This window comes from Athene noctua, chromosome 25, assembly GCF_965140245.1.
Source record: "Athene noctua chromosome 25, bAthNoc1.hap1.1, whole genome shotgun sequence".
NCBI classification, from domain to species: Eukaryota; Metazoa; Chordata; class Aves; order Strigiformes; family Strigidae; genus Athene; species Athene noctua.
In genome coordinates, this window is record NC_134061.1 from 391,276 (window position 1) to 408,777 (window position 17,502).

General features: G+C 58.9%; 2 protein-coding genes and 1 pseudogene across 5 annotated transcripts; 1 reads left to right on the plus strand and 2 right to left on the minus strand.

Annotated features, from left to right (window-relative positions):
• Positions 1-565: 565 nt before the first annotated feature.
• LOC141970491 (amine oxidase [copper-containing] 3 pseudogene) lies at positions 566-2,167 on the minus strand (annotated as a pseudogene).
• A 5,641-nt stretch (positions 2,168-7,808) lies between these two features.
• Positions 7,809-12,615, minus strand: PSME3 (proteasome activator subunit 3). 2 transcript variants are annotated; one of them, XM_074926469.1, is made up of 12 exons: positions 12,484-12,615; positions 11,901-11,933; positions 11,519-11,581; positions 10,931-11,035; positions 10,575-10,623; positions 9,828-9,962; positions 9,553-9,571; positions 9,279-9,369; positions 8,990-9,057; positions 8,783-8,837; positions 8,456-8,542; positions 7,809-8,028 (listed from the first exon to the last, which is right to left on the minus strand). In XM_074926469.1, exons 1-12 carry the CDS (start codon positions 12,523-12,525, stop codon positions 7,948-7,950), a joined length of 828 nt encoding a protein of 275 aa, XP_074782570.1. In that variant the 5' UTR covers positions 12,526-12,615; the 3' UTR covers positions 7,809-7,947. The 2 variants fall into 2 exon arrangements, with proteins under 2 accessions (XP_074782570.1, XP_074782571.1); XM_074926470.1 differs by lacking the exon at positions 9,553-9,571 and having other exon boundaries at positions 9,279-9,347; positions 9,850-9,962.
• Positions 12,524-17,403, plus strand: BECN1 (beclin 1). Of its 3 annotated transcripts, XM_074926466.1 has the most exons (11): positions 12,524-12,989; positions 13,084-13,151; positions 13,240-13,298; positions 13,700-13,790; positions 14,058-14,194; positions 14,569-14,763; positions 14,960-15,106; positions 15,590-15,739; positions 15,821-15,881; positions 16,327-16,469; positions 16,797-17,403. In XM_074926466.1, the coding sequence occupies exons 1-11, from the start codon at positions 12,524-12,526 to the stop codon at positions 16,963-16,965; spliced, it is 1,686 nt and encodes a 561-aa protein (XP_074782567.1). In that variant the 3' UTR covers positions 16,966-17,403. The 3 variants fall into 3 exon arrangements, with proteins under 3 accessions (XP_074782567.1, XP_074782568.1, XP_074782569.1); XM_074926467.1 differs by lacking the exon at positions 16,327-16,469 and having other exon boundaries at positions 16,797-16,967; XM_074926468.1 differs by lacking the exons at positions 13,700-13,790; positions 14,058-14,194; positions 16,327-16,469 and having other exon boundaries at positions 16,797-16,967.
• The last annotated feature ends 99 nt before the right edge of the window (positions 17,404-17,502 follow it).

Consider the following 17,502-nt stretch of genomic DNA (forward strand, 5'->3'; position numbering starts at 1 on the left):
CTGAGCAGGCGCAGGGGAATTCATTGGCTCGCTGCAGCGGCTTTGCAGCCCGAGACTCGGGATCCAACTTACAAGCGTTTCCTCAAAAGAGGAGCAGGGATAGAGCTGCGCAAGCTCGGCCCTGCAAAGCCCCCGTCCAGCTTTACACCGGGCAGTCGGGACACAGAAAGGACTTTCCCAAGTTCGGAGGAGCTGGGGACCACAGGGGACCAGCAGCAGGCGCAAGCAGCGCAGGCTCACACCTCCAGTGCTCAGACAGGGCCGTGTCTCCCCGTCTGCCGGGCCATGCCTATGGCAACACGCACCCTGCCAGACATGAGGCCTCAAGGAAACACAAACATTTTTCAGCTGCTACCTTTCATACTTTCCCTGGGCTGAACACAGAGCTCCCAGACAATTCTCACCGCCTTCAACTCCCTGACCTTGACTGACTAGTTGATACTTAGAAAAATAATTTTGCAGTGAAAGAAGAGATTAGGAGAGGGAAAAAGCAGAGTTCTGATGTCAGTTATCAGGGACTCTGCAGAGCGGGGGGCAATCGCCCCAAAGCTCTGGGGTTTCCAGTCTAACAGCCAACACTAAAGGAAGACCCAGACCTACCTCCCACGTCCAAGTCCACTTTATAGTTGATGGAATGGGTGTGTACGGTACCCAGCGTGTGCTCCCAGACCCTACTGCCGTATCTCAGGCCATCCCCGTGGAGAAAGGACGAGGTCACGTACCCCGTGGCCTGGACCTTGCCCTCGATGGCCCCGTTCTGGTAGAAGATGAAGTCCCACACGTAGTCGTAGTTGCCCACGGTGGCAATGGAGCGAACCACCAGAGCGGAGTTGACCAGCCCCCCGTAGTAGAGCGACTGCAAGTTGGAGTAGTGGCGCCTCAGAGGGGAGCCCAGGTTCTGCTCAAAGATGCAGAGGGCACTTTTACTGACTTGAGAGACCTGGGAATGAGCCAGGTAGTGCACGTCCAGGTACGTTGCTAAATAGGGGCAGTCGACCCCTCGCACCAGGGGGGAGGCGTAGCGCCCGATGCCAAAGCTCCCATCCATGTACCGCGTCGACATTCCTCCGGGGCAGTTGGAGCCGTACACGGACAGCGCCTCTTGGACGCTGATTTCATAGGCCACCCTCTCCCCCTTGTGTCGGACGTCAAACAGGCGCAGGCCCCTGTGCACGCTCATCCCAAAGGAGAAGCTCCAGGCCTGGAAGAGGACGTGGTTGTTCCTGACGCTGTAGCGGGGGCCCTGCGGCTCGAACTGCAGCGGGAACAGCGCGGCCGCAGGCACCCGGGGCTTCATGGACGAGAAGTCCCCGTCCTGCGGCGCCTTCCCCACCTTCTCCACGCTGATGCGACCCTGCACGTAGGCGCTCTCCAGCTGCTCCATGTCCCTGTAGTACTGGCCATTGTAGAAGACCCTGCTCACCGCCCACTGGGACGTGTCCAGGCTGCTGTGGTCCACCAGCACCTCCAGCCCCACCGGGTGCACAAAGAACCCGCTCACGTTCTGAAACAAAACGAACCAGGTGACCCGATCTCCAGACTGGAACCCGCGGGGAGCGGCTGTCAGCGCTGCCAGACTGGCTCCGTCGTACTCCATTACCTGACGCATGAAAGATGGAGCCATGGTGAACACTCGGCTCTTCAAGAACGCTGCAATCTGCTTGTACTCAACAGCCAGCGTCGGTCTGCGGTAGTACGGCACCTTCCCCCCGTACTTCTGCACCGTCACGTCCCGGTGATACACCGGCGTCGGCAGCGGACCCACCACGTACTCGGTGACGTTGGGCTCCGGCTGGTTCCCAAAGTACAGCACAGCCAGCGCCTCCCGCGGGGGGCGAGCCCCCGCCCCGTCCAGGAACCGCAGCACCTCTGCCTTGGCGGGGACCTGCAGCTCCACGGAGGCGATGCAGCTGTCGGAGGGTTCTGCCCGCGAGGCGTCGACCAGCCGCACCCCGAGGCTTCCCCGCAGGTACCGCACCACCTGCGCCAGCTCTGCGGGCGTCAGATCCGCAAAGACCAGGCTCTGCCCGTCACCGCTGTCCTCCTGCTCCGGGGGCCGGTGCTGGCACGTCCCGCGGGCCCTTCCTCTGGTCAGCAGCACACAGACTAAGGCAAATATCGTGGCCAAAGCCAGGACCAGGACAATGAGCAGGGTCCTCACGTGCATGCCTGCTGCTGGTCCCGTGGCGTCCACCGCGGATTTGAGCAGGGCTGTAGCTCCTGCCTCTGTCAGTTTACGCTGCACTGGACGGATTAGCAGGGCAAGTACAAAGGACTGGGAGAGGCTAGGGGAGGAGATCTGAAATTCGTGGTGACCAGAAAGGGCAGATCTCCTCTCTCAGCTGCAGCCTCCTCTGTCCTCCTCCAACAGCAGTGCCCTGAAAGAACTAGTGGAGATGCAGGGTCAGTGACTCAGACAAGTTTCACGTAATTCTGTTACTTTTTCAGTCCAACCTAGCTTCCTGAGCCCGCCTGTAAAAACGAAGAACTTGCAGTCAGCCTGAGGTGGCTGGGACTACTGTGAGGCTCCGACAAGCTGGGAATTGTTGCCACACTGTAGAATTTCACCTCTTTGCAACTCACTGAATTTCCTTGTTTACCAGGCTGCTTCCTTGTAAACATTATCCCTGGCAGCATGATTCCAAGCTTGGAGTTACTTTTTATTTTATTTTTTAAAATCTTCCACATGGGAGCCTTTGCTGAAAACACATCCACCTGTGTAGTAGGAGAAAATATCTGGCAGGCGTGGAGGGATGTAGTTCAGGATGAGATTCAGGCCCCAATGTGCTGTGAACTACTGGCTCTTCGTTTGCACCTCTGAGCAGCCACGAGCCAATTAATCCCCCAGCATTCCACTAAAAAGATCATGCAGCTTTTGCCTCGGCCTCTGCTTCGAAGATAAACTGAGGTGCAGTTCCCTCAAGGACAAAACCACCCCTGACCCGCAGCACCCAAGCGCCTGCTGTCGTGTGGTGCCAGGCCGCTGTGCAGCCGCCTCCAGGGTTTCTGCCCGAGGCTGAACAACTGCCGCTGCCCCCACGGCAGGTCCCGGCTGGTCCCGCAGCCCAGGCAGAACGAGGCGGCCAGACAAGATGCTCCCCGTTAGCCACAGTCCCTGCCTGGCCCTGGGCTGGTGCTGGGAAGCACAAGGCGTCCAAGAGAACCAGGGCTGGAGATTCGACCCAACATTTCCACTCCCGCTGCCAGCCTCACCTCACCTCACCCTGCCCTTCTCTCCCTCCTCCAGTCAGAGTTTCCCGGTGGGAGGCAGCCCCCCCGCAGCAGCCTCCAGCCCTGTCCCGCTCCCCCGCGGCCCCTCCGGCCGTGCCGCCCAGACACCGCGCTGGCAGGCATGAGGCCGCGCTCCATCATCCTCCCGCCGCGAGCAGCCTCAGCCTTCTCCAGCCCGGTGCAGCCGCGCAGGCCGGGGACACGCACGCCCGCTCCGTGCCAGCACCCGTCGCCTCCGCCCCGCCGGCTGGCGCGCCAGCAAACCCGCAGAGCCGCGGCAGCCGAGTCCCGCGGCCACCGTGCCAGGAGAGGGACTCGCTCCGCGGCACGGGCACGAGCCACGGGGAGAGACGGGGAGATGAGGGGAGAGCCCTGGCGACGCGGGATGCACAGCTGCAGGTGTCGGGGGCCGCCCGCTCTCAGCGGCCTTCGACCGGCCTCCAGCCGCACAATCAGATCCCTCCCAGTAGCCCCAAATTAAGCAAAGAAATGCTGATTTCCCAGTCAGTCCTTCAATCCACAATGCCCACAAGGCTTTGAGGACTACTTGAGGTCAGGCTTGAAAAGAAAATTCCCATCTGGTGTGAGCCTAGGACACGGTATGCGTTGCATGCCGAGCACAGAGCAGCAGCGCCGTGCCCCAGCTTGGGGTCAGGGCAGAGCCCAGACACGGCTCCTGCCCCCGGGGACACGCACCCGGTCCCGCTGCAACACGCACCCGCACGGCTGAGGCTGCGGCACGAACCTCCGGGCCCACACGACGCTCACCCTGACGTTTCCTTAAAGTACAAAAGGAGCCGATCATTTGGTTTTGACTTTGCTTCTTGGTTTTGCTTCCCAAGTCCCTAAAAGCCAAAGCACAGGCTGCAATTACAGATGGTCATTTCTGAGCTGCACAGCACTAGTTTGAGAGAACCAGATAAACTCCACAGGCCTTACTGCCCCACAAATCACAGCTCAGCCCTGCAGCTCGCCTGGGAGACGTCTGAAAATAAAGTGTGGGAATACTCTCAGTGCTGTGCACGTCGGGCGTTTGGAAAAAAAGAGAAACGCTAACATGTAATGACATCCCCATGACAAACCAACCCACAGCACACGCCCCAGGCCTGCAGGATACAGAGGACACAAACGAAGCTTTCTGTGCTGCCCCTGCCCCGCTACAGGGTACGTGCCACCGGTGCCGTGTCTAATCCCACCTTATTTAGCACCGTTCACTCCTGCTGTACTTTTCAAGCTGAGGACTTTTAAAGCCCATTACAAGCAACACAGGAACCAGCCTGCACTTTCTGGGAGCTCTGTTTCAGAATAAACAGAACAGCCCTAAATCCATCTCCATCCTGCAGCAGAAATTTCAGGAAACAGAGTAATTAACTGAGCCTGCCGAGCCAGGAAACCCGTGCCAGTGCCCTACTGATGAAAACCAACCAGGGATCTTTAAGGGCCACACACACCACTCAAGTGCCTGCGTACCTTCTCCAAAAGAAGCCTGAAGCAGCTTAAAACTAACCTAGAATTTCAAAAATTACATGTCTCGCTAACAGCAGCATAACTTGTTTGTGAGCCGTTGGGTGCCCCTACCTCTTCCCACCACCCAGCTCCCCAGCCCCATCAGCCCACCGCCCCCACACCTCACAGGCACTCACACCCCACCGAGGGTTATTTTGGCTACGTGGCTGCTTCGAGGTACAACCCATCAGTACATCTTAATCTGCTCAGTTGCCCACGTCTCCCAGACAAAGCAAGGGAGGAGTTCGCTGTTTTTCGCTCGCACAGAAAGGTACAGGTGGCAAAAAATAGTCTGAAATTTATAGAAACCAAAACCAGCGACAGACAGCTTCTGGCTCAGGGAAGCTCCAAGCCAGTGACTGCCAGGCAGCCAGGTAAAGATACAGCGAGGAAACCCCTTGCAACGCTCCCAACGCGGGCAAGTCTTCAGCGTGCCCCAAGCCAGAGCCCAGACTTTGGAAAACCCCCACTCTCTCATCTCACAGGGTCAGCCTGTGTAGAGCGGAGCAGCGGAAACTGCTTGACCCTTACCCACACTGGCTGCACTTCTGGCAGTGTTTGCGTCTGTACACGACTGCTGTGCCTTTATTCTCCTCTCAAGTTTTAACGGTCACTGCATATAAGCTGGGATGTCTCCGGAACCTGTGAATTAGAGACCCGAGGGCACGCTGCCACTTCTCCTGGAGATCAGAGCAGAAACCACCGAGACCGAGGGGGGAAGGTCCCGGACAACAGCCCCCCCCGGCTCTCCCGCGGATGAGCCCCGCTCCCTGCCGACACCCGCCACGACGACCGTCCCGGGGGCTCCGTCCTCGCACGGGGCTTGGGCAGGGGCCTCCCGGGGCTCCGTTTCTTCTGGCTGTGGCGGGGAGGGCCCCCTCGTGCAACACCACGTCGGGTCCTGCCTCTGAGCTCCGGCAACGGCCGCGTCGGCCCCCAGCGGCCCGTTTCCAGCTCGACTCCCACCCTCCCCAGACGGCGGCAGCACGTTCCCACGGGGCAGGGAGCACCGCGGGGCAGGCGGCTGCTCGCTCCCCAGCGGCTGCAGTTGAGGCTGGACTGGACGTGCCACCGAGCCCCATCCCGGCACCCAGCTCCCGGGGGCCAGGCCCTCAGAGGGGGCTGCAGCCCTGCGGCGCGTGGCCGGGGCGCTGAGGGAGCGGGAGGGCCACCGGGGAGGTCTCTGCAGCCCAGCAGATACAGGAGGGAGCACAACAAGAACAAGGACGATGCCCTGGGAAGCGGGGGGACCGTGGGGGGACCGCGGGGGGCCCCACGTTTCCTTTGGCACACACAGAGTGGCCAAGAGTTACGGGACCGAGTGCCCAGCAGACGCCCCAGCACAGGGCCCAGGCACCCACACAGCAGGCTGCAGGTCGGGGAGAAACACCACACAAACCTCCTGCGTCTCTTAACTGAGATGGCCCCAGTCCTACACACTGGGTTGAGATGGGACAGTTCACGCTAAACCCAAGACTGTGGGCCAAACCGAAGGGATGCTGAAAGAACAGAAACAACCTACAAAGCAGCACACAGCAGCTCTCAACACAGGGAGAGAACGCAGGGAAGGAGCAACTGGATGCGAGAGAGGCAGGACCGGGACAGACAGGAACACTGCACAGCCTGAGAGCTCAGTATCACACACAAGGGGCTACCTTAAAAGAATTCCAAGTACCTTATTTTAATTTCTTGACATGGTAAAAGTTTACATACTTTCATCTGGCAAAGCGAGCTGAACAAATGAAAAGGAATCAATACAAAGAAACACAAGGGGAAGTGCTGCTCCCAGACGGCAGCTAGAACGCAGTTGGTTTGTTACTGAATATTTATTAGCGGGAAGACTAAGAGTTGACTTACTACAAACAACAACAGAAGAGTCTATAGCAAGGGCCAGCAGCCCTCCACACTCCGGGCAAATCCCTGGGAAACCAGCAAGAGACAACATGGCTCTTAGGTGTGGAAGCAGAAGAAACAAAAACAAAGTAAAAGAAGGGGAGAAAGTTCAGTCCATTTGTCACTGTTGTTACAATGAGGTTAACACAACTATTAAGGCTACTGCACAATAAGAATATACAGGTGTAACAGCGAGACCCGGGAAACAGCGAGGTTCCTGAAACAAATTATTTCATGTTCCCTGAAGAGGGGACTTAAGTAGAAATACTATAAATAAGAAAATTTTGGAGCCTGCAGCGTTATGGGCCGACTCGCCACACACGAAAACTGACGCAACACAACCAGTCATTTCCAAAGGGGTTTGTACTGGACCATGGAACGCTCCGGCGGCTTAGAGGAGTCACCAGGCACGCGAGTGTGCCCTCTGCAGGGGAAGGGCGACAGGGGCTGCCACGGCCCCGCGGGGGGGGGCCCGCCCCAGGCACCGGCTGCGGCAGCTGGCGGCTCTGCCCGGGCGGCGGGAGGGGGCCAGGAGACAGCGGGTCCGTGCAACCCCGCGCAGAGACCACCGGGACCCTCGCGCCAGAGCCGGCCCCTCCCCTCTCCCGCCGGGCAAAGCGCCTCACGCCGAAAGGTCACACGTGGAGCCCCGTGGTTTTAGCCAGGAAGCGGCTCCGGTCAAATCGCCAACGGGAGCAGGAGCCGACTGGGCTCGTGGCCAGCCAGGACAACCAGCCCCGGTGTCAAGCACTGCCCCGCGCTCTGCCCCGAGCCGAGCCGGCAGAGAGGGGACGGGCTCTGCCGAGTCGGAACGGGACGGGAAGGGGCCCGGGGCGAGGTGGCGCCCCGGGGGCAGGTGCCCCCGTCTCTGTGAGGGGCGAGCGCGGCAGTGGGGCCCAGCCCCGGCACCGCCCGCGGCCTGCGCTCCCGCTGGGCTGCCTGCCCCTCCCAGAGAGCCCAGGGAAGGCTCTGGCCGAGAGACGGGACAGGGCAAGGGCTTGGTCTCGAGTGTCATTCCTACTCGGGTAGGAAGAAAGGCATGAAGGAATGTTCCTGCCTGGCTGGTGCTCTCACTCTGCAGTAGCCTCTAGGGCACCCCAAAGCAGCACGGCCTTCTCGTTACCAGTTACTAGAGGGAGGGAGAGCTCCTGAGACCTGAACAAAACCAATCACAAAACTAGGCAAGAATTTCTTTAGAGTTTAACTAAGAATGCAATACTATTTCCAGCCAGTTTCCCATCTCGATAGTCACGTAACAAACCAAGGCAATGACGGTCTTTAGTCGACTGAACAGTTCTCAAGTTCAAACGTTGACACTTAATAGAGGGTCTCAGCATTGCTGCTCCGAGGCCTCTTGATCTTCTCGATGTTTTTAAGGATCATGTCATGCAAAGTGACCTGCAGAAAGGGAGAACAGGACTCAGACAAGAAGGGTGAAGCCATCCAGCTCCCCGGACAAGCACTGGTTGGAGCAGCAGCGCAGCTCACCCCGGCACCACCCGCCACCCCCGCGTACACCTGCACGCCCAGTCCAGGGCCCTTCAGGCGGACACATCCAACACCACAGAGATTCCTCTACAGCCCCCAGGAGTGGCTGGTGCTGCCTGAAGAGTTTAGGATCACAGGTTCCCACCGAGGTGGAAGGAACATTTTGTGCAAGCCTCCTGGACACTCAGTTGAAAACAGCTGGCTCCTGTCATTGGAGCCCAAGCGGCGCAGGAAGGCGACAGGCAGGGTGCTGGGGCCGAGGGGGCAGCAGTGCCGGGGCCAAAGGGCGCTCTCGGCTGCTATGCAGGCAGCCAGCACCAGCTCGTTTTTCACTTACGTATTGATTCCTCAGCTCTGAAATGATCAGGCGCAGACTAATGTACTCCTTCTCGTCGATCTCCGTCACCGTGCGGCGATAGTCCTCCTGCGGAGAGCAGGCACGGGGCTGAGCGGCCCGAGCCCGGCTGCGCCTCCCGCGCACCAGGCAGAGGCCCCACCTTTGGCACAGGACTCCCCCCTCCAGCTTGCTCTCCTCTAACACAGACGTCCTGCAGCCTTGTGTGATCCCCCCTTTTCCCCCAGAACCCTCAGCTCAAAAAGGCCCAAAGAGTCCCAAAAAGCAGCAGCATGTAACACGTAAATCTCCACTTTCCCCTTTACTCACCACATGAGGGTACTTAGCTATTTTGGAAACCAACTTTGCTCTTGTGATATAGTATCTGGTAGGAAAAGGGAAAGACTAAAAGTCAGATAAACAGCATCAAGATTATTTTCCAGGCCCAAGCTGCCCTGGAGAAGCTGGGGGACCTATCCCAAACGCTTTATTTTCCCAAGGGGATCCCAAAGAGGAGGTCTGCTCTTGCACACCTACCTAGAAATCTGGTCCAGGTAGGACGCTGCCTCACTCTCCACAGTTCGAAGCTCAGCAACTGTTTCCTCCTGCAGGGAACACGCGGAAGCCATGAGCTTCAGGAGGCTGCAGCTGGCCCTCAGGGCTCCGAAAGCAGCAGGTCTCAGCAGTGCCACATCAACCTCGGGTTTGGGCTTTAAAGCCTAAACCAACCCCATGACCGCTGCTGCCAGGTGCCATCAAATGCGAGATTGAGGAACCCAAGAGATGCACGTCCCCGGGGCGCAGCACGGAGCGGGCAGTGCCTTACCTGAATAGAAACACCAAAGTTGTTTCCATCTTCTATCCTGGGGATGAGAAGCTGCACCCACATTTTGACCTGCGGTGGAGAGACCACAACACTGATCAGCGCCCCCATCCCCACAGAGACCCCACCCACAAGTTTTACCAAAAGCCCCCCGCCTTTGCCGCGGGTCCTTAACCCTCACACAACACTTCCGAGATCATTTCCACGTGGCCGGGACACCACAAACCAGCACAGCACACGCGCAGCTTCCCACGGGAAGCTCTCCTGGCTGGGCCACAGAAGGTCCCAGCAGGTGTCTGACTGTGCAAAAGGAGGGCAAAGAAAAGCCTCAAGGAAGGAGCCTCTGTCACAGACATCATCCTCCTTGAGGTGAACTACAGAGCTCCCCAAGGGCTCACAAAAACCTGATTTCCCTACAGCTACCTCCCGGCCACTTCTGGACCCTGCAGTAGGAATCCCATCCTTCCTCATCTACAGAGTACAGAGAAGCCTGTTCCTTCCACTCAGAGCAGCTTTGCCTCTCCAGGAGCAAAAGCATCCTACTGCCTCCACGAGCTGCAGCGCCCATACCCACCGTATTACACTTCTCAATAAGCAGCCTGATTTCTGGTTTCACTTTCTCAATGATGTCCACCAGCTGCTGGTTGCTCTTCAGCATCCCGTTGGGCATGACGAACACTTTGGTACCTAGCACAGAGGAGAGGAACACCCCGCGTCAGCAGCGCGGAGCAACGGCTGCGCCGGGGGTCAGACCAAAGGTCCGCATGCGCCTCTTATCTCCCACAGAGGCACGAGTGGACACTGAGCCAGCTACAGTTAACCTGCGGGGAAGGGGAAATGTGACCTGGGATAACAGCGGTTACCGCAAAGGAAGGAAAAGAGAAAACACAGAGCAGAGGCAAGAGCTGAGGAGCTCTGGGCTGCTGAAGCTGGGCGCAAAGGATTTTCCTGATGCACGTGCATGAGACGTTTCTGCCTCAGCTTAATCCAAAGCCTGGTATCTTCCTCCAGACAAGGAGAGCTTTCAGCACAGAGCCAGAGAGAGATCAGCAGCCCAAGCTCCCGCAAGTACTACCGATGTCTATCAGAGAAGTCCTGATTATGCTTCTAGGAGCTGGAACCTGACTCCTCCCTCCACAACAGAACGTCCGTAGGTCAGGCTCCGCGGGGGACAGGCCCGCGTGAGCAGCAGCTGCTGTCAGGACAGGGCAGGTGGGGTTCAGGCGGTTTCACATCCCTACGGCACGGTGCACTGGTTCAGGGGGCAGGCAGCAACACAAGAGACTTGGGGACTCTTACCCTGAAAGGTCTCTTCGCGGTCTTCCAGCTTCCTCTTTTTCATATTTGGCTAAAATATACAAAATGTTTTACTCACAAACTAGTCGTAAGCTGTAACAGTGTTGCAAAGGAAATAAGGAAAACTTTAGAGCCTCTGCTACGCTCCTGGTTTCTAAGCACCCTTCTTTAAAAACAAAGGAGGACTGCAGAGCACAGCGTTACCTCCAGCAACCTCCCAGGCTCGAGAGACCAATTCCTAAAAGCCTTCGGGAGAGCCACAGCCAGTTATTAAACAAGAACGCCCTACTCCAGCACAGAGCAAGCCATGCAGTTTTAATTAACAGAAATAGGGATCACAGCCAAGAGAGTAACCTTACCCCGTCCAGTCCATCATGGCTGTTCGTGAGGAGAATTGGGTCAGGCACTGGGAGGTTCATGTCCGAATGGATCTGAGTAAGATCGTGAATATTGAGGATAGGCTCCTAGAAAATGAAGCAGATTTGTTACTTAATTATGAACTAACAAGTTCTGTCACACCAAACACAATGAGAAGACAAACGATTCAGGCCTCCCTCTTACTCAACTATAAAATAAGGATGCATGAGAAAAAAAGTCTAACAATAGGCCTGTGAGGAGGCCTCCCTCCACCCGAGAACAGCGTGCCAGCTCCAGGCCGTGATCAAAGCTATCAACTGTCTGCAAGGCCGGAGTCCCGGGGAGCCCACGGCATTGCGAAGGACAGCCCAGAGTTGCAGAATGCGTAAGAAAGATAAATGTGGTGATCACACAAAGAAAACTGGAAAAGGAAGCACCCCCTCTAGAGCTAACAGCACTCCAGTGCAAGTGACCCAGCCGCTGCCTCGCGTCTTTGTAACAAGGCGAAACACCGGGGCGGGAGCTGCCACGGGGCTTTCAGCGGGTGGCTTGAAAATGAAAAGGGATACAGAGGACAACGCAGGCCTTACCTTAAGGAACCCATCAAGTTCTAACAGCTTCTTTGGGAAAAAGTTTGCCACCAGGTCTTCAGCCTAAGAGAAAAAGAACAAACGACGTGAAACCGTGCCGCGAGGTTCCCGCTTGCAGGTGAGAACCCCGGGGGAGTCGCTGTCCGGAGGCAGGAACCGGGAGAGGACACGAGTCCTGCACGGGGGCAGGTGTCCTGCCAGCCCAAGGGGAAGATGCCAGGAGGGCCACGAGGACGCGCAACCTCGCTCCGGCTGGCGAGCGACTCCCCGAGCTCTGCTGAGGTCCCGGGAGAGGCTCAAATGGCAACCGAGCCTGTCAGGTACGGCCACACGGCCCCTGGCCCGTCCTACCGCGACCCGGGGCAGCGGCAGGGATACGCACCTCGCTCGTGATCCGCTCCCGGAAGGAATCCACCTGCAGGGGAGAAAGGCAACAGCTCAGAGCCGCTCTGGCACAGCGGGGCTCGGCGGCTGCAGAGCCGGGCGACGGCCTGGCTCCGGGCTGTCCCCAGGAACGGCCTCCTCCCCGCCAGGAGCGCCCGGGAGCTGGGAAAGCCCGCGAACACCGAGCGGCTGCTGCCGGGGGCCGCGAGAGCAGCTCCCGGGCCGCCCGGCCGGCACGGGCCGGGCTCGGGAGCGCGGTCCAGAGGGAGCGGGGACAGCTGCAAACCGAGCGGCTCCCGCTAAAGCCGGCTGCGGCGCGGGGGGCGCCGAGAGGAGAATCCACCGCGCCGCGCCGGGGGCGGCCGCGGCTCAGCCCCGGCCCCGTTCCGCCCGCCGCGGCTCCCGGCGGGGTGGCACTGAGCCGCGCGGCGGTTGGGCCGCGCTCGGCGGCCACGGGACCAAGGGCCGCGGCGAGGCGGGCGGGCGGGCGGGCGGCGGCCCCGGGGCGGCCCCGAGCCCGCCCCGCCCCGAGGCCCAGACCGGCGCCGGCCCGGGGCGGCGGGGGGGCGGCGGGGACGCACCTTGAGCTTCACCTCCGGGTCCACCTTGAGCAGCGAGGCCATGGCGGCGGCGGGGCGGGTGCGGGTGCGGGTCCGGGTGCGGGTTTGGCGCGGGGCCGCGCTGCCGCCTGCCCCCACCACCGGCGTCGCCGCCACCGGAACTGACCTCACGCAGCGCGCCCGCCAATGCCGCGCGCGCACGCCGCCGCGTGACCCGCGCGCACGCGCCGCCGGGTCCTGGCCGCTCACAGGGCCGCCCCGGGGCGCCTGGCTGGGAGCGGGGGGGCGACAGAAAATGGCGGCCGCGGCCCCTGTACACCCCTGCCAGGACCGTGCCCGGCCGCTCGCGTCACATCCGTCGCGCGGCGATGGCGGGGCGGGCGCGGGGCTGAGCGGCGCCATGGAGGGCGGCCGCCCGCCCGCCTGCACCGCGCAGGTCAGCTTCGTCTGCCAGCGCTGCAGCCAGCCGCTGAAGCTCGACACCTCCTTCAAGATCCTCGACCGCCTCACGGTCCAGGAGCTCACCGGTACCGGCGGCGTGGGGCGCGGGGGGCCGGGGCGGGGGCCGGGGCGGGGGCCGGGGCCCAGCCCCGGTTCCCGGTGACGCCTCCTCTCCCGCAGCCCCGCTGCTGACGGCCGCCCCGGCCCGGCCCGGCGACGCGCACGAGGAGGAGAGCGCCGCGACGGAGGTAGGGCGGCGGCAGCGGCGGCGGCGGGCGGGGCGGCACCGGCCCCCCCCCCCGCGCCCCCCGGTGACCGCGTCCCCTCGCCCCGCAGGAAGCCTTCGCCGAGCACCGGCAGGATGGCGTGTCCCGGAGGTTCATCCCGCCGGCCAGGTACGGCCGCCGCCGCGCTGCCCCCGGCCCGCCCCAGCCCGGAGCGCGGCCGCGGGCGGGTCCCCGGGGCCCCCCCTCAGCCGCAGGGACCCCGTCGCCCTTGTGCAAACAGCCCGTTTCGCGTGATCCCCCTCAGGCCCCCCCGCGGCGCTCGGGCTCCTCAGCGGGCAGCGGCGCAGCCCTTGAGTCGATGTAAATTCAGCGCGTTCGGGGCCCTGCGCGTTACCCACGGGCGAACGCAGGCGCCGTCCCCGCGGAGCCCCCGCGGGAGTCTCCCCCGTCCCTTTGCCTCTTGGTGTTCTTCCTTCCTGACTCCTGAACTAGCCTCAGACTTCAGTGTAGTGCTGGACCCGGCTCCCCTAGACCCTCAGCACTCAGCTCTCAATGAAATTTTTTCCAAGAATGATGTCGACAGAGAGCGCCAACAGCTTCACGCTGATCGGAGAGGCCTCGGATGGCGGCACCATGGAAAACCTCAGCCGGAGACTGAAGGCAAGTCTCGCGCGAGCTGGTAAACTTGGACGCTTTTGAGTGGAGCGTCAGTTTTTCTCGATGCTCTGCAGGGTTAAACTGCAGTTTCCCATAGCACCAGCCTTCCAGTATTTTTGTTGGTGAGTAGTTCAGTAAAGCTAGCTTCTTTTAAGTCAGGATTCGACCTCCAAAAAGGACTTTGCCGACTGAAGAAGTGCAGGCCGGTCTGTTGACCAGCCAGGAGCTGCCCGTGTCCTGCCCCGCAGTAACGGTGAGCTCTCCCTGCAGGTCACCGGCGACCTCTTTGACATTATGTCAGGGCAGACAGACGTGGATCACCCTCTGTGCGAGGAGTGCACGGACACGCTGCTGGACCAGCTGGACACGCAGCTGAACATCACCGAGAACGAATGCCAGAACTACAAGTGAGTGATCCCGAGACCGAGCTGCCTGGGGTGAGGCCGAGGGAAGGGGTACAGCCTTGGTCCGGCTCTCGGGATCAGCGAGTCGTCCCTGACTTCAGCACTTGGGGTTTCCTTTCTCTGAAGGAAATGAAAAAAATATTCTTGAGAGTCCCGTGGTATGCGGCTTCTCCAGCCGAGTCTGAGCCCGCTGAACGACCGGCAGCGCCCGGGCCAGTGAGGGCCACGCAGACACGGCCGAGGGGCAGCACCGGGCCCGCGGCTGCCGTCCCGCTCCCCCCGTGCGGGTCCCGGCTCGCGGCGCAGGGTCGGCGCGGGGGGGCGAGAGGTGCGCGGGGGAGCAGAGTCCCATCGGTGATCCTCCTGCTCTCCTCCAGGAGATGTCTGGAGATACTGGAGCAAATGAACGAGGATGACAAGGAGAAACTGCAAACGGAACTGAAGGAACTTGCGCTGGAGGAAGAGCAGCTGATCCAGGAGCTGGAGGACGTTGAGAAGAACCGCAAGATCGTGGCCGAAGACTTCGAGAGAGTCAGGGCAGAGGCAGAGCGGCTGGAGCAGGAAGAAGCTCAGTGAGTGAACGACAACTGCAGTTTATGGCAGGGATTTTAGGTACAGATAAATGAGATTATAATGTGGAGAAACCGTTAAGTAACGCCCAAATGCAAGTGGCTTGTTCCTAGACCAAAGGAACCTAGTATGCTGCGCAAGCAGTCGCTTTCTGTAAAAGCCTGCACTTAGTGTTTCTTATTTTGCTTTTGTTAAAAGGTATCAGAAGGAATACTGTGAATTCAAGAGGCAGCAGCTGGAGCTAGATGACGAGCTGAAAAGCGTGGACAACCAGATGCGTTATGCCCAGATGCAACTGGATAAATTAAAGAAAACCAACGTGTTCAACGCGACCTTTCACATCTGGTAATGGACACCGGAGCCGCGTGTCGATTTGCTCCGAACCTGCAGCGCGAGGCTGCTGAAGCCACCCTGCCTGGGCCAGGGAGGGGGTAGTCGGTCAGGTCAGAGTTACCCCACAGCAAAGCACCTGGTCACGGCTCCCAGTGGCGTCTGTCTGCCGAGGGAGGTTTGTGACCCTGCGCAGGGGTCAGAGTGAACTCTGAAACAGCTCCTTCACCCACCCCGGCACGAACCGGGACCGACTGCGCTACCCGGCGGTAACGCGCCGTGTCAGGCTCTACAGAGCAGGTAGCTTGGGGGGTTGGTTGGGGTTTACAAACTCTCATAAAAGGAGGACAAGGGGTTGTAAGTCCATATGTTCTCTAATCAGAGCCCCCCACCCTGCTCTGGCTGGCTTAGCAGCCTGTGTTCTGTGACCCTTGTTTGGTTGGCGTGCCAGGAGTGTTCCTGTCCCGCTGCGCTTATTTATAATTCCTCTTATCACAGGCACAGTGGCCAGTTTGGCACAATAAATAACTTCAGACTTGGCCGCCTCCCCAGCGTCCCTGTAGAATGGAACGAGATCAACGCTGCCTGGGGGCAGACTGTGCTCTTGCTACACGCCCTTGCCAACAAAATGGGCCTGAAGTTCCAAAGGTATTTGCAGTACAGTACATCCTTCATTCCTGAACCAAAGGCAGTTGGACACATCTGCCTGTGAATCCTCTCTCCTTTCAGATACCGTCTCGTACCCTACGGCAACCACTCGTACTTAGAGTCCCTCACAGACAAATCGAAGGTAAGGGACCCTGCACAAGTCCCAGGACGTTGGCTGTGAGCGTCACAGAGCCCTGGTCGCACGGGGGGCTGCGGAGACAACCTCAGCTCTGTATGAACGTGTGGTGCAGGAGAGCCCCCCGCTCCAGCCAGGAGCGCCAGCTGCCCCCACCTCCAGCACAGTCACCTCTCGCTCCGTGTCCCGCACCGGGCCCCTCCTCTGCCCAGCAGGATTGTCCCCGCCGCTGGCCGGGGGGAGGTGGCCCCATTCGGGCTGGGTGCTGGGGGTTAGCAACCTGAGCCTGCACCTGGTCGGCACTTGCCACAAACCCAGTCACACTCATGATGTGCCACAAACCATTTGTGAGCATTCTATGACTAATGTAAGCTTGGCACAAGACTAAGGAGCTGCAGTGACCACGCGTACAGCGGAGTGCTCGGGGTGCTGACAGCAGTGTCTCTTCCAGGAGCTCCCCCTGTACTGCTCTGGAGGCCTCCGGTTCTTCTGGGACAATAAGTTTGACCATGCAATGGTGGCTTTCCTGGACTGCGTGCAGCAGTTTAAAGAGGAAGTGGAAAAAGGCGAAACTCGGTTTTGTTTGCCTTACAGGTGAGTGAGGCTGCGGCGCCTCCTCCGCTGCCCACGTGGCTCTGGGGGGCTCTGCACGGGCACAGCTCCGCGGCTGCCTCGGTCCCGCCGCTCCGCAGCCTCCCCCTCTGCTCGGTCATGTGTGCCATCACCACCTTTGCTCTTAGCTTAACTGAAATTTAAAGCTAACTTCCTCAGATGAAGACCTCAGGCTTTCTCCATCTCCTTTAAAAAGAAAGTATTCTTACATAGAATAACAGAAATGTCAGACTCAAACTTCAAATGACATCATTGAGATTAAATGCTTGCAGCAGTAATAACACTAATAAAACTTTGTGTGTAACACAGGATGGACGTGGAGAAAGGGAAGATTGAAGATACAGGCGGCAGCGGTGGCTCTTACTCCATTAAAACACAATTTAACTCTGAAGAGCAATGGACAAAAGCACTGAAATTTATGTTAACTAACCTGAAGTGGGGCCTGGCCTGGGTCTCCTCCCAGTTCTATAACAAGTAGCCGTGTAAGAACTCGTCCTGGCAGCTGTAGTGTTTGCGTTTTGGTGGAGAAAGTCAAATAAGATGTCTCTTAATATTAACCAGTATGAACTGTTTACAATACCAAAAATCCACAAGACACTTTATTTAAAATACCGTTATTACAAGTAGTATGTAGGAAAGCAATATGTAAAGTTCTATTACCGAGATGAACAGAATTAAAAAAATCAGCTATCAAATAGATGCTAAACTGGTATTTTGGGGGCTTTAGACACGTGTCTAAATTACTGCTGAACTTCAAAACACCCCTGAGTTTGACACTGCTCTGTTACAGCTTAACAAGGTTAGAAAAGCAAAATGTTACAGGGAAGAACATGGAAGAACTCACGGAAGCTCTGCTTGGTCATTAAGGAGTTAACTACAGTTTGAAATAAAATGTTTTCTAAGACCCATCAGCACTTCTTTGTGCCACTGAGAGCTTAACAAGGTTTGACAGTGTTTAAAGTAGTGATGAGTGTCTGCAAGAGTCCTGCAGCCGCTGGCCTGGGGCAGGGAGCGG

Bases quoted from the DNA above. Each gene is read 5' to 3' on its own strand.
- BECN1 (XM_074926466.1), top strand. From the start codon at position 12,524: ATGGCGGCGGCGGGGCGGGTGCGGGTGCGGGTCCGGGTGCGGGTTTGG. The intron at 13,299-13,699 runs GTACGGCCGCCG...ATTTTTTCCAAG, and splicing joins AGGTTCATCCCGCCGGCCAG to AATGATGTCGACAGAGAGCG. The intron at 13,791-14,057 runs GCAAGTCTCGCG...CTCTCCCTGCAG, and splicing joins ACCTCAGCCGGAGACTGAAG to GTCACCGGCGACCTCTTTGA.
- PSME3 (XM_074926469.1), bottom strand. From the start codon at position 12,525: ATGGCCTCGCTGCTCAAGGTGGACCCGGAGGTGAAGCTCAAG. The intron at 11,036-11,518 runs GTAAGGCCTGCG...TTCATTTTCTAG, and splicing joins AACTTGATGGGTTCCTTAAG to GAGCCTATCCTCAATATTCA. The intron at 8,838-8,989 runs GTAGGTGTGCAA...TTTTCCTACCAG, and splicing joins TACCTGGACCAGATTTCTAG to ATACTATATCACAAGAGCAA.